Consider the following 14834-nt stretch of genomic DNA (forward strand, 5'->3'; position numbering starts at 1 on the left):
AATGAGCTGTGCAAAAAGGATTATGTCAAGGTTACTGTGATGTACAAGATCAACACAGAAATGGAAAGGCTGCCTTTAATCTTACAGAGTGAGGGCTGAGTTTTGGAAGATTTGTGACTTTCTTTGCCAACTTTTTTTTTTTTTTTTTTTGCATAAGCAGGCAAAATTCTATTTCACAGTTTCTCTCTGAAAACGTTGCATTGTTAAAGAAAAAAAACAAAACTGTAGCAAGCTGTGCAAAGAAGTGGGGGAACAAGACAGCAATGAAGTTGTTGCTCTAAATTTTTAAATGATTGTGAGTGATTTTCCTTTCCAGTGAGTGCACTGCTGTCTGGAGGAAAAAGAAGAAAAAAAAGTTTCACTGAAAGTCGTTTGACTAGGTCGTCAATTTATTTAATTCTGTGTCTGCAGAAAATCGACTGACCCCAGAAGAAATCCTCGATAGGCTGGAGCTGAGGCAGAGGGGGAAATAAACACGATAAATCTAATTTACTTATGACCACATTGACACAGTTAATGTAATAAACTATGCTCAGTGGCAACAGAGCACACACTATCTGTGGTACTTTTTTGGGGGGGTCTGCTTTGTGCTGGATGTCTATATATACACCCAGTAAAGGTCTTTCATGGTGGGATATTTAGTGGCTTTATGCACCATGACACTTAAAACAGTCATACTGCATATTCACACGTAAGCATCTCAGTTATTAACTATTAATTGACCCATATCAGCAAATGGGACGAGATTGCCTGAATGGAAAGTGATTGCCGGCATAATAGCTGTGTTGGTGCACTTTGTAATTGTGACGAGGCAATGAAATGAAAATGGATCTAATCAAAAACAATCTCCTAATTCACTTTAATCTCAAGAATTTGATGGGACATGGTGCCGGAAGCGAATGCACGGGTGAGTGACACGAGCATGTGTCTGAATCTAATTAGCTGTGTAATGTGAGAAGTTGCCGCTGATGAACTGGGCCCACTGTGTGGGCAGGGATTCAACGGGAACGATCACACGAGCACACAACAGAGAAGAGAATGCGAGACGCCGGAGCTCAAACAGAACCAGTAATAATATGGAAGCTCAAGTCTACTAAACTCTGCCAAAAGGGTCTGCAACCTTTAAAGTCACAATAGCTGTTTTTTTTTTGCCAACCTCCCACTTAAAAAAAGAAAAAAAAAATGTCTGGACTTTATGATGAAGATTACTTATATCGTAAACATTTTCACACAGCTTTGCAGCATACATCAAAACTTCACTTGAGGTTTCATTTATAGAATTAAAGTCTTAAGATTAAGAGTCACACGTGTTTTATGGCTCTTCCAAGCTTTTACAGCAAAAGAAAACACCAAAAGTTTATGAAGAACAAAATAAATAATATATATATATATATATACAGTATATATATAAACAAACTTAGAAATGGCTGCAGTAAGACACTCAACAGTAATAAACTACGGCATTGGTTTCCAATCTGGGGTCTGGGACCAACTTGGGGGAGTGCTCAGAGGTTATCGCAGTAAGAATAGCACACATTAAAGAAAACCATCATACGACACTTTCAGGAATGTACAACAGATGTGGGCTCCTGCTTTTGATGTCTGGCTTCATTTTAATCTCACGGGGGGGGGCGGGGCCTGCTGCCTCTCATAAGAGTGGTCTGAGGGGGGCTCCAGGGGGAAAACGATGGGAACTACTGACCTACAGTCAAAAGGTGACAGGATGGACAGACATTTTCTCTCTACTATGCCAACTGCCTGAAAGAAAAAGTAACATCAATCATAAGATCACATCAAAGAACTGTCTCCACTCTCAAGTTGACTGTAGTAAGGAGCCGCAGGTTACAGACCCATGTTATTTCTGAGCGAGCTCCTTGATATTATTGACATAAACTGCATTGAGGAGAGTCGGCGCACTTGTGAAGATTATGCCATCTATTTGCATGTTTCAATCTCATGGGTAAAGAACCCCTGTATAGTGGAAGAAGCACTTTATCACCTTTTGTGTCCTGTAATACAATCACAACCAATGCTCTTCCACTATACATGTAATGAAAAAACCCTCCAAGGTCAAGGCATCCACGCAGTAAAGAGAAACAACTGTTATTGTTAGTGCCCTAGACGCAGCCTATTGTGTGCCATCCATTTGCTGCTGAACTCAATTTGCCCCATAATAACTGTCAGCCCCAAATAAAGCTGCATTATGATTTAATTTCACCAATTCCCCTTTATCTTAATATCTTGCAGAAACAAAGCTCTTAGAGTTCACCTCACTTCACCTAATTCTTTATGAATGACTTACTGTATCTCCATGACACAATCTAAAAAATGACAACCGGTCAAAAAAAAAAGAAAAAAAGATTTTAGAGAGCTCGTGGACGCAGAACAAACTGTGAAGTGTGCTGAGGCAGAAAGGACGCTTCAGAATGGATTTTAGCAGCTTGGACAGCGATAGCCCTCTCACTGAGAGAGACCTCTCTGAATGACGGTCGAGTTCCAGAAAGATAATGCAAGTGTTAGTAAGAGTAATAATAATAATTTGAGATGTACTAATTAGTTCCTAGACTGTATGCACTCTGACCTCAAAACAAGAGTATTCCTGGTTTGAGGCCAGGCTTAAGGCTTGGGTTTTCTCCAAGTACTCTGAATCAGGGATGGGCCCCTTTTATCATTGCGAGGACCACAAAACTTTCATCCCTTTTACCAGAGGGCCAAATTGTGAACAAGCGCATTTACCCCAAGGATTTATTGTAGCTAATTCATTGAAAAGGACAAACTGTATGCCTCTAATTTTAATCAGCGTGCATGCATTTGTGAGTTGGAATCAACCCAGATATTATGTCAGTGGCACCTTGTTCAGATGTGCTTAAAATAATCATCATTCTGTCTTTAATTTTGAAATAAATTATTTATTATTTTTGGAAATTGGGTCTTGAGACACAAAATATGTAAAGGGGGCCACCCTGCCGTCCATGCCTCCTCTATATTGTCGCTACACTCTAAAAACATGCACCTGAGGTTCATTGTAACTCTTAATTGCCTATAGGTGTGAGTGTGTGCGGTTGACTGATGGACTCATGATCTATCCACTGCGTATTCTGCCTTTGCTCATAATTTCTGAGTTGAGAAAAAAAAAAAATGGTAAAGAAGATAGATTTATGAGTGGATCCTTTCAAACATAAAAGGAAAGTAAATCCCTTGTTTGCGCATGAAGAGCCTTGTGTGTAATTTATCTCAATCCTTGACACTACAAATAATCTATTCATGAAAACCATCCTATCTAATGGACTGTGAATGGTCTGCTGAACATATCTGACAGCTTATTTTTGCGAGCTTAACAAGAAACTGTCAGGACCAGCATGTTGGTTAAAAAGACAAACTTCATTATGAGACCAGGAAAAAAAAATCTTTCTATTAATCATATGATATCTCAAACTAAAAAACAATGTTTTCAATGAATTAAACGGTGAAAAAGACAACTGTTCTTTTCATAGTGAGCTAATCCGATACTGAGTTGAGATCCTGTGCCCTCTGTGTGTCCCTTTTTCAGATACTTGATCCTCGGTTACATTTCCAGCCTATTCTCCGGTGTTTTGAAATCATACTTTGGTGGGTAGATATCAAGTCACAGGCATGCACAGGTCAGCTGTAATCTATAATATCAGTGCTGCTTCACTGCTTCCAGTCAGAAAATGAGAAACATGTCATTACTTGTTAAACCCACTTATCAGGCCTTTGCTGTGTGAACCCCCAGAGAACAAAACAACCTTCCGGAGGAGACCACGCTCACTAACTCTGTGTCCTCTGCTTCTGAAACTCACTTTGGAAACACTTTTAAGTGAAAGATCCGACTGATTTGATGTGGGAAAAAAATTAATCCTTCCTTCTGCATGGATCACTCATGCATTGACTCATCTGTAAAGAATATCTGAAACAACATGGTGTCATTGAACACTTAAGCTGAAAATGATGAATTTAAAACAGACTTCCACTGGGTCAGTTTAACCTGACGTTTCTTTAATGAGACACAGCAGGTTAGTATAATTTTTCTCTGCTATCCTATTATCTAATTTTACATTGCACACTGTGAGATGACACAGTGAGAAGAAGATCTCCAGGTATTTAAAGTGTCCGAAAAAAAAAAAAAGAGTGGATAATAGACTGGGGCCATTGTTCTCCTAATAAAAATCTGAGAGTTCTTTTCTCCAGTTGGATAATAAATGTTTTATAACAATGACTCTACAATGCTAAAATAAGCTTCCTATTTCAATAATCACAGTTTATCAGTGACGTGTGCAGCGATACAAAAAATAAAACATAATTCTGCATTTCTGACACCAAATATGTCTTTTTCTAGGATGGAGTTTTATATTAAAGGGGGAAGTGGTGTGAAAGATGTCAAATAGGAATTCTAAAAAAAACAACTAGTCTGTGTCTTGATGTTGTTTCATTATGTATTAATAAAGTAAGAGCATAGTATCTGGCGTTACCCACTTTGGTTTTAGTCATAATTAGATAAAAATAAAAATCCATTAAAAAAATGTGTTTCCTATAGGTTACTACAGAAAACTGCCAAAATCCTTTAGTCCAAAGTACAGAAAGCTATTCAAAATAACGTGAGACATGCACCCTTCATGTAGGAATAACTGCAGTTCACTTCATGTTGAACACAGCGAGTTTATCATGTTCAACATTTTTTGTTTCGCAGTAAGAGAACTGACTTAGGTGGTCTCAAAATAAACCTTTTTTTGGGGGTTTGTGTAGGTCACATGTAAGACCAAAAGCGTGTGTTGACTGAGGAGAGACACCTCTGCAATACCAATACCTTCTGGTATTTGAAGCAGAAACTGCTGGAACATTATGTCAGATGATACAGTATATCTCAGTTATTTAGACGCTCATGATGAATGTAATTATCTTGTGATTTCTTTTATTTTTTTGAGCTGACTTTGACTTCTTAACAATGTATTGAATTATAGAACTGAAATGTACTGTATAATGATTCTTAACTCTATTTTGATTAGATCTTTGTTATGTTACACATGTTCTCTGCTGAGAACACCCACATGCAATCCCTGTTACTTTGCCTGATTTTTCCCAGCATGTTAAAGTGCCTGTAGACGTCACGCTTGACTGACATCTCCTTGACCCTCTTATGTTAGTTGCGTTCCAGCTGCTGGCACAAACACAACTATCAGCTTCTACTTTGTTATTTATATGGAAGTTGTGGACCTCAGACCTCAGCTCCGCCAAACCTTAACCTGAAACACGATCTAATCAGCCAAAGAACTCCTGTGTGGGTGGATAGCATTATTAAAGCATAAAATGTGAATTAAAAATTGCGGAAGTCGCAGAGAGCAGAGGGTGAATTCTTCGGGTTTGCGTGTGTGGATTAAAAGCCAACCGTGGCAAAGCTAAATACATTAAAAAATAAAATCCCTGCCAATTATTTTTATCATCAGACACATCTTTCTGATGTTATTCCAGCAGGAGTGGGAGCTGTAAAATATTTTGTATACCTTTAACCGCTTGGATCACCACATTGCAGAAACAGTATCATGAAGTATGCCTGCTCCATTGTCTCTTCTTCGGGCCTCCATGGTGTTGTGGTGACGCCATATCGCCAGTCTCAAGGGAGAGTGACATAGGCGTCCCACGCTGTGAATTAGTCAGTACTTAACCCTGACAGTTTCTTCTAGCCTCCTGTTTCTCCTCTAATTACCATCCCTTCCTTGCCAGTAATTAAGTCATCCCACAGCGGGGGCTTTTTACCACTAGGTTGGAGAAGGAAAGTGGCGTCAATTCCCTCCCTGTATTTGCTCTGGTTGATTGTCACAAACCTATACAGCTGAAAAAAATGCAGTCTCACGTCCAGTATCAGCTGTGCTCTATTCATTGTAATTGTAGTGTAGCACTATGATAATTACGGTGCTCTGAGAATGTGTTTGGGTAGTTCATCAGTGAATAAAAGGAAAAACCTTAATTGGGAATATCAGGATATTACAGTAAAACTGGCATCTTGAATTGCAATAAACACACCAACAATAGAAACTCTAGGGATTCAATCGTGTATGGTTTTTACCTAGACAGATTGGGAGATAGACATGCTCAAAATTGTCGAATGTCAGCAGAACTGCAGTCAGGAAACTTGAATTCATGTATGCTGCCAGAGAATGAGGTGACAACCAAATAACTTGCATGGGAGTGAGTCGTCTAGTTTCTTCATTTTCTCGGTCATCCTGCAACTGCATCACCACCACATACACTATAAATAAATAACTGTATGTATGTGCTTTGGTTAAAGGCTGGCACTGCAGGCTTTTTTTCTGGCTTATCTACAGAAAGACGGAGCAGGTTGTAGTTAACCCACCCGCAGGCTTTAATTACTACTATCAAGTTCAGTAAACTGAATTTAACCCTTTTTTTCCTCTAAGCAGTTGTGCAGATCGTGCCACTCAGTTGCCTTATTTTTCCCCCACATGTATGTTCACATCTAGTTGGATTTGTATGTATTGGATGCGTTATCTGCAGATTGCCACAGTGGAAAGCTGACAGCAAATGAGGAATGACCTGCAACCAAAATCCCTGGCTGGACTCAGGGACACCGAAATTACACGGTCGGCATGTTAAACCCTGAGGCCACCAAGATGCGCTTTTATTGAGTTCTGCTCAATGACAATACAATATAAGAGGTGACATATGGCTTGAGTGTGTCTCAGATCATGTCAGTAGAAATGTTTCTGTAATAGTTTAGCTGCTTTGGAAATTAATAAAGGATAAAATACTGATACGATACTTTTTTCCCCTCATTGCAAGGTGGCTTATTATTAGTAATAATGCATTGTTGTCATAGTGGGCCAACTGGTAATGTGTTGGTTCACCCTCATATTGAGAAGGTCGTGAGCTGTGGGGCTTTTCTGTGTAGTGTTTACATGTTTTCCCTGTGCATCCTCACAATTTCAATATTCTTGGTGCAAATCCAGGTTTGAGTGTCTCCCTGCATGTATGGGTTCTTTTTGTGGGTATCTGGCATTCGAAAGACGGATGTTTTCATTGGCTGTAAAAAATATCAACAGTAACAGGATTCCACCAAATCTTTAGTTAGAAAATTGTCAGTCCGTTTTGTGATTAACAAATATGCGATAAGTAAAATGTATCATCCATTGTGCAGTTGCAAATAAGTAAATTAACACGTCTGTCTCCTATTGCACTTATTCTAATATTACAGTAGTTGGGGCAATTTAGTGTAACCAGTTGACCAGAAATTGAAGGGTTTTTTTTGACTACGGGGCAAAGCTGGAGTAAAACCTACAGGGAAAACATGCAAACTCCACAAAGAAGTACCCCTTAAGACTGGATTGACATAATGACTGGGTTGACAAAATGCAACTGCTTGTGCAAAGCAAATCTATGCGCTAGTTTCTGCAGTGTTACATTTGGCAATTAAAAGATATTAAAATGTTATTAAAACATGTACGTGACCTTGTTATCAGTCTTGTTGATAAATTGTCAATGACTGGCCGACAGGTCCACATTAATATTGTTTTCACGATTCCACCACATCTGTCCTTAGAAAACTGTGTCTGTCACCCTTCCATGATTAAAAGATGGGCGATAAATAAATAAATAAAACATTGTTGCATTGGGCAGAGCAGAGCAGAGCATGAATGAAAAAAATAAAAAAAAAGGTAAATATGCAATTATCCACTGGAGCCCAGAATGTGTGTCTAAATGAATGTAAGTGAAAACATTTTGACAGATGAAAACCACACCATTTCCTAAGTGCAGACATGATGAGATGCAGAATAAGGTTTAATAATACATGCCTTCAGTTGTTTTTTTGTTTGCAGTAGAGCGGTGCACTTGGGTACATCGTATTTTTTGAGTCAGTCATCTGAGCCATTCCCCGTGCCTCGGTGTTTTTCCTCACCTTGACTATGACCTCACTGTCAGCTTACCTGTCGGTTCCCCCATTTCTTGTTTTGATACTGAACTCATCGGACCTGCTTCCATGTCTCAAGCACTTACATACCTTTTCTTTATCGCACACTTTTAGCACCTCCCTGCCTAATGGCATCCCAGACCCCTGGATGTCTGTCCTCTTTCTTCAGTGTGCTTCATCCTTCCTGACTTCCCGACTCCCTCTCTCTCCAGCTCTTCCTTTGGCTACTGCCTGCTGAATTAAACATTGCTGCAGCCTCTCTCAGCAAACCTGCCGACTACATCAAATCCTCCTTCCCTCGCTCTATCCAATTACAGATGGCTCATCCAAACTAATTCAGGACCTGAGTTGGACAAATGTTACACCTTGTTTCTTTTTAAAACAAATGGGCCACACGGATCAGCACTTAGAGACTAACAAACACATCCACTCCCAACACATGGCTTTTATCATGAACATGTGTGTCTGTGTGTTTGTGCATTGTTGTTGTTTGCTTTGTGAGTGACAGATGGCAACATATTGCAGCACTGCAACTGACGACACGAGACCAAGCTCTGCACAAATTAAAAGAAAGTTTGGAAGAAAAATGTGGAACAGAAAAGACGAAGCGACTCAAAGCTCACTGTTTGATGAACGGTTTAAATTAGAAACTGAATAAAATATGTTTTTATGCACATGCAAATCATATCTACAGATTATTCAGATTTTACTGCTGATCAAGTGGTTGCCTGAGTAATGAATAAAGTTAGAAATAATTAATATCATGATGGGAATCTTCATTTAAAATCTGCACAAAATGCTTACATTAAAGAACACCATGTATTTCATGGCAAAGCTACAAGACCTGTTTGTCTGTAAAAGTGAAATAAACTTTGGAGATGTTATAAAAACAAACGTTAAATTAATCCATATATAACCTTGGGTCATTAGAAAAATGAATGCACTCAACTTCAAGCACATTTCTTAAGCAGTTTTTCTTTCACTATACTTAAGTGTTAAAATATCTAAAACAACAAATATTGTCATCTTTCATTTATATTTTTGAAGTATAAAGACTCACTTGCATTGCATGATAATTACCAGTTTCATCTTGTGCAACAAATGGTAATGTGTGTTTTAACATTATGACCACTGACAGATACGGTGAATAATAAGCATTCCCTGTTAGTAGGTGGGAACACTGTGAGGCACTTGGTGAACATGTAATCCTCAAAATGCAAACGTAAGTATTGATTAAGTTTGACAATAAGGGGTCGGAACAGCTCAGAATCTATAAATCTTATGGGGTCATGGATGAACATGGAGGGAGAACTCAGGTTATCGTGGTTCAGTCCAAAAAAAGTGACTGAAGAAGCTCCATTTGCTGAAGAAGTAAACGTTGGTTGAGACAGACAAGGGTCAGAATACACAGCATATTATAGTTGTGGATCATTGTACATAGATCATACACAATATTAGGCAGGTCAGGACATAATGTAGTCATAATGTTACAGATGATTGAAAGAAAAATAGCATTGGAGATTTCAGTTTAGCCGTAATAAATCTAATGCATATAACGGTTTCACATTTTTGAAAATAAATCGTGCCAAAAACCAACGTTTCCATTGTATTCTATTTTATTCTGGGTAGCACCTGTTTACTTTTGAGATTAGTGGCATGAGACAATGCATTGAAGCAAAAACAATGTTTTTACATAATCTGTGTCTGTCATCTAAATGATCCAATTAGTGCTTGTTTTTCACCGTTTTAAACAGCCTAAACATTGAGTTCCCTTTGATATGCTAAAAGGAAACATATTGGTTTTAATTAAGTGCAACACTTTTATTTCTTTTGGCTGGTCATTGCAGAGTTTTGTTCTGAACCTTGAGTACACTTTCAGCTTTTGATGAGCTGTGGCTCTGTGACAAGATTAGCTCCATCAAAACTCCCTATTCATTCACTTCTGCACAGCCTTTCAAAGTGCGATCAATCAGAGCAATGCATTTTCATAAATATTTTTTTATTCTAAATAACAGCTCTCATCTTGCTTCTTTGATTACAGTGCAGTGCTGATTTGAGGCCTTTAAAATGCATTAATGGCCACCAGATTTGCATTTATATTGGATTTTTGCTCAAGCACACGAGAACCTGTGATAGAGCCCCGCGAACAAAGACCAAACTGAGAACACACGTCATCTGAAACACATTCGGCCCCATAATAGAGTACAAGCAAGAGAACGAGGGATGCGAATGTGCCTCTGCAAAACAGGCCATTGAAATTCACCAGCAACAGAAGCACACACGGAAACTGTACTTAGCTGGGGACTGGTACCACAGGCAGCAGTGAAAGTGGCTTTCTGATGAACACCATCCAGGAAATGCACATTTATGCATGAAAAAGAAAACAGGTGCAACTGCAAGTTTGCAATCAGCAGGGACAATCCCCAACAATACCTTTTACAAAGCACATTCGGATCATTTCTTTAAGAGACACGAGAGAGGAAGGATAATTGGTGCCTTGCGGTCTGTCTTTCCCCTTCAAGTGACAGTGACCTTTTTAGAGCATTCGACAAGAGGCTGGAACCTCCTAATTCTGTGTTTATCCTTCAAATTAGGCACAGTGCCCATGTTATTAAAGATGGGGCAGATTTGTTTGTTGCTGATCAGGTTGGCATTGTCCACGCAGCGTGCCTCCGGGGTAATCTCTCTTGATAAGTGAACCCGAAAGGAATGGATGCTTTGTCTCTCTGCAAATCTGATTCAACCACTTTCCACCACTAAATCGTTGAGGCAGAGAAAGTCTCCGGGGAAATTTACAAAGCGATTCAGTCCTCATTGGTTGTTAGAGTAGAGCACGGCTGGGCAATCATGTGCCAAGGAGGACCGAGGGTATGTATGATTTCATTTCAACCAAACACTACACCAGCTGATGTCACTGATTTCCTCCCCCTGACTGGCCAAAGAAGTACTAATCACTTAAATTAACTGGTGGTTCAAGTTGGGATGAAATTCTTGAAAGGCAATTGGGCCTTTGGGGACTATTTCTCACCTTTGCCACAGCTAGGAAATAGCATTATTTACACAATCTATTGGCAAGGTTGAATAGTATCCTTCATTTCATCTCATTGTATTTCACAGGCCACTGCACTAAAGGGAAGACACTCATATCAGGCTGCTGCTGAAAAAAAAAAAAAATCTATTAAACTATCTGTTGACTGTTGTCACCTAATATTTAATGAGAATTAGATCTGATTTGTCACACTGCTAATGTTTAATTGTAAGGGATAGCGTTGCACTAAAGGCAGGATTTGATGCCACTAACGGTTTGTTAAGATTGAGAAACAAGAGGAGCCACCTGGGCCACGGATTATTCCCAGCAGCACCCAACATACAAACACACACACGTGCACACACACACACACACACATATTCTGCTTTAATAAATCACTGCAGCATCAGAGAAAGCACTCGACGCCTGCGCAGTGTCTGCGGAAAGTGGCTTCTTGAAGTTTCGCCTCTGAGATTCGCGTCTCTGTGCAACATCCTGCTCTGTCAAGTTACACATTATGCAAATGCATTGTTTACTGTTCATGTGACAATATCAAGGCACGAAAGCCAGTAGGGACCGGGGCCTGTGGCAACTTAGAGAGATGGAAGTAAACGAGGGAAAGCAAACTCTGTGAAAGAACTGCCAAAGAATGTGGCAAATGACTCCCTTACTCAGTTTCAGGCTTTCTGTAATTCAGAGTTAGCGGGCTACAGAAGAATCCACTGAAATCAAAGCGCGTCATTCGGAAAGAGAGTTTCTGGCTATCCAATTTCTGTACATCAGCCTCAGCATGTGAGCCATGAGAAGGTTTGTGCTGCAAAGCCAGAAAACCTACTCACCAGAGAGACTGAATGTCATTGCAATTATTGAATGAAGAACTCACTGCAGGTACAGGTGGAGTGACAAAGATTGAACAGTGACAGGAATCAGTAATCATTGATTTAAGACATGATACTCTGCAATGAACCCAGTAAAGGTCAGGTGCAGGTTTAACAGAAAGCAAGAGCTAATCGCCTAAGAAGACGTTACCGTGGATTTTGGTATGTGTGAAATTGAAAAGTGTGGGAGCTCATGAATGAAATTGCACCTTTAAGTATGATTTATCTGCCATGTGACTTAAAACATTTTGAGCCCTTCACTGTTCAGCCTCTCAGTGGTGAATTATTTACACTCTATCAAGTTAAGAACCGTTTGCTGTGTGGTTTGAGATCGCATCGAGAGGAGAGAAACCACATTTACACTGCATTCTGTGAAGGATCCAGCATGTTTGGATGATGAATAATGACAAAGCCATGGTAGCTCTCTTTCTACTGCCCTGAAGATCATCATTCTTCTGTAACTACTGTGTGTCATCCAGATGGATCATTTATATAACTTTGTCAGAGCAATATCTGCCTATGATAACAACAATACTGAAAAATGACTAATAGAAGTGAGTTGTTGTTTTCAGTGTTGGGAATAAGCAATGGCGCACAATAATCACCACTGCTTTTGGAAGAAATGAAATACTGTCTGATCACTGCTATAAAAGTAGTTACAACATTACAATTGCTAAAGATGAGCTTATTACTGAGCATATTTCTTTTGTCATAGATCATTTTCTCTCGCTCTCTCTGTGTCTGTCTTGCTGTTAGCATCAGTACCAGTCAACGCTCATGTTTACTGGTGGAGGAGCGCATGAATCCTGACAGCATGTCTGAATGGTAGCTACATTAACATGTATTCACAGTTGTTGTGATGTATTAGCAGCTATAATAACAATAACAATAACAATAACAATAAAAAAAATCTAATTTATATAGCGCTTTTGTAACACCCAAAGAAGCTTTACATAGCAAAAACAAAAATAACAAGAAATAACAATGAATATAAAATATGTAAATTATCTTTGCTGCTTCTTCTCATTGTCATTTGCTCATGAATACATTTTGTTTTAAAACAGTGGGTATGCCCCCCAAAAATGTAATTCAATCATAGAGCATGCTCAAGTATTTGTATTCATTTCTTAAGTAGAAGCACAGATACTAAAAGTACAGGTAAGACTCATTTACTTAAGTAAAAATGTACAATTTAGCAAATGTTCTCCAGATTATAAAGTAAAAGTAAGCTTAACTACACTGTTGAACAATTGCTTCTTTAAGGCACTGAAAGTTTTTGTGGTAGCACACGGCTACAAATGCATAAAAGTAAGTTGTACTTCACGAATATATAATAAAGAAAATCACTGTGTTTGAATGGAAAGCATCTAAATATATATTTTTTTATAAAAAGGTTTCTCGATAGAGTATAAAGTACATAGTTCAGCTCTTTGCAGCTCCAATCTGAAAATAGCCAAACCACTAAAACACAGGCATTCTCCTAAAAAGCATGAGTGGCACCAGTACACAGGGAGAAAGTGAACTCACCTATAAATTTTATATCTGGTCGTAAATCCTTGGCGGAATCTTTCCACAAAGGACAGATAACTCCGAGAGTGGTGGAAAGGTCCACGGTCAGAGATGAGCCAGTCATATTGCTTGGTGACATGTTGTTCAGTGGCCAACGGGTCCTGGCGGGAAGACTGAACTGTTATATGGTCCCATATAAACAGGAAGCAGATGACCTCAATAAACCTCCAGTTCATGCTTTTTTTTAAGCCGCTCTCTGTTCATTCTCGCTCCATTGTGTGGAGACCTGATGGGAGAGAAGAGAAGAGAAAGAGGGGAGGAGGGGAGGGGAGGGGAGGGGAGAGGGAGAAAAGGAGAGCTGTTACATGACAAAGTCTATTTTAACAGTACAAGAAGATGTCATAGAGTTAGGTTAATTGTCTTGTACTGAACAAATAAGATAGTGCCCTTGTCATTGTCACTTTACTGTGACATGATGTGTATTTATTTTCTGCATGCTCTTAGATTGTTCACCCTTCATGCCTCCCTGGATAATTTTTTTTTTCTAAAAACCACACACATTGTGCCTCTCCATATAAAAAGGGACTGTTATTATTTATTTTTTTCCTTTGCAGATGAGCAATATGTACATTCTCAGCTACAGTACGTGGCTGACTTTTTGTAATGTAATTGGTGCCATGATAAGTTCTGACAAGGTTAGAGGAGTGCTTTATGATATGTTATGACACCTAGGCACTAATGTGGAGGCACGCCAGCTCCCTTTACCCAGTGGTGTCAATTACTGCAAGAAGAAACTTTCAACCACTGCCTTCATGAATTGTGAAAAACAATGTGGTGCAAAATGTTGCTTTTTTTTTTTTCTTTTCTAGCAAACACAAAATAAGGGCTCGCTTTGGCCCTGTTACATCAGCCATGTATGACTGATACAAATTTTTATTATTGCCTTGCAACAATAGAAGATAGAATTGCAGCACTAAACATGAACCCGTATTTATGAATATGTTTTGTCTTTAAATGTATATAGAAAAAAGTAGCACCTGAGGATCCATAAAATCTGCTCTGAAAACATTGACAAGATCTGCAGGACCAAACCCCATTTTCACGAACGCATCCTCGTGGCGAATATCCAAGTGATGTTTATTAGAGCTGCACAACATACAGCAAATTCATTGTTATTGGCAATATCAACACGCATAATATAGATACTGCAAACAACAGACCAACATCGGGCATGTCATGGGTGCTCTGCACTGATTCGCCATCATTATCAGACAATGTACGTATTTCTACTAGGAGTGACTTCACATTTCACTGCAATACACAGAGAAGAGCTAAACATGAAGTTGTCTCATGAATTGGGAAATCAGCCATTCTCAAAATGGAACCTCCTGTTCTAAAACAGATCGTATTTCATTTTGTTATTGCAGTAATATTCAATACCTGGTGGTCACAGGGCAGAAGTCAGAAAAACAATGAA

The 14834-nt window shown here is 39.0% G+C and overlaps 1 protein-coding gene across 1 annotated transcript in view; it reads right to left on the bottom strand.

Annotated features, from left to right (window-relative positions):
* brinp1 (bone morphogenetic protein/retinoic acid inducible neural-specific 1) overlaps nt 1-14834 on the bottom strand; it is a 126402-nt gene that overhangs the window by 84626 nt on the left and 26942 nt on the right. Inside the window, exon 2 of the mRNA XM_080477685.1 lies at nt 13376-13643. Coding sequence (XP_080333811.1) covers nt 13376-13593 — 218 coding nt within the window. The 5' untranslated portion in view covers nt 13594-13643. The remainder of the gene's footprint in view (nt 1-13375; nt 13644-14834) is intronic.

This window comes from Lipophrys pholis, assembly GCF_963383615.2.
Source record: "Lipophrys pholis genome assembly, chromosome: 12".
In the NCBI taxonomy this organism is placed as follows: domain Eukaryota; kingdom Metazoa; phylum Chordata; class Actinopteri; order Blenniiformes; family Blenniidae; genus Lipophrys; species Lipophrys pholis.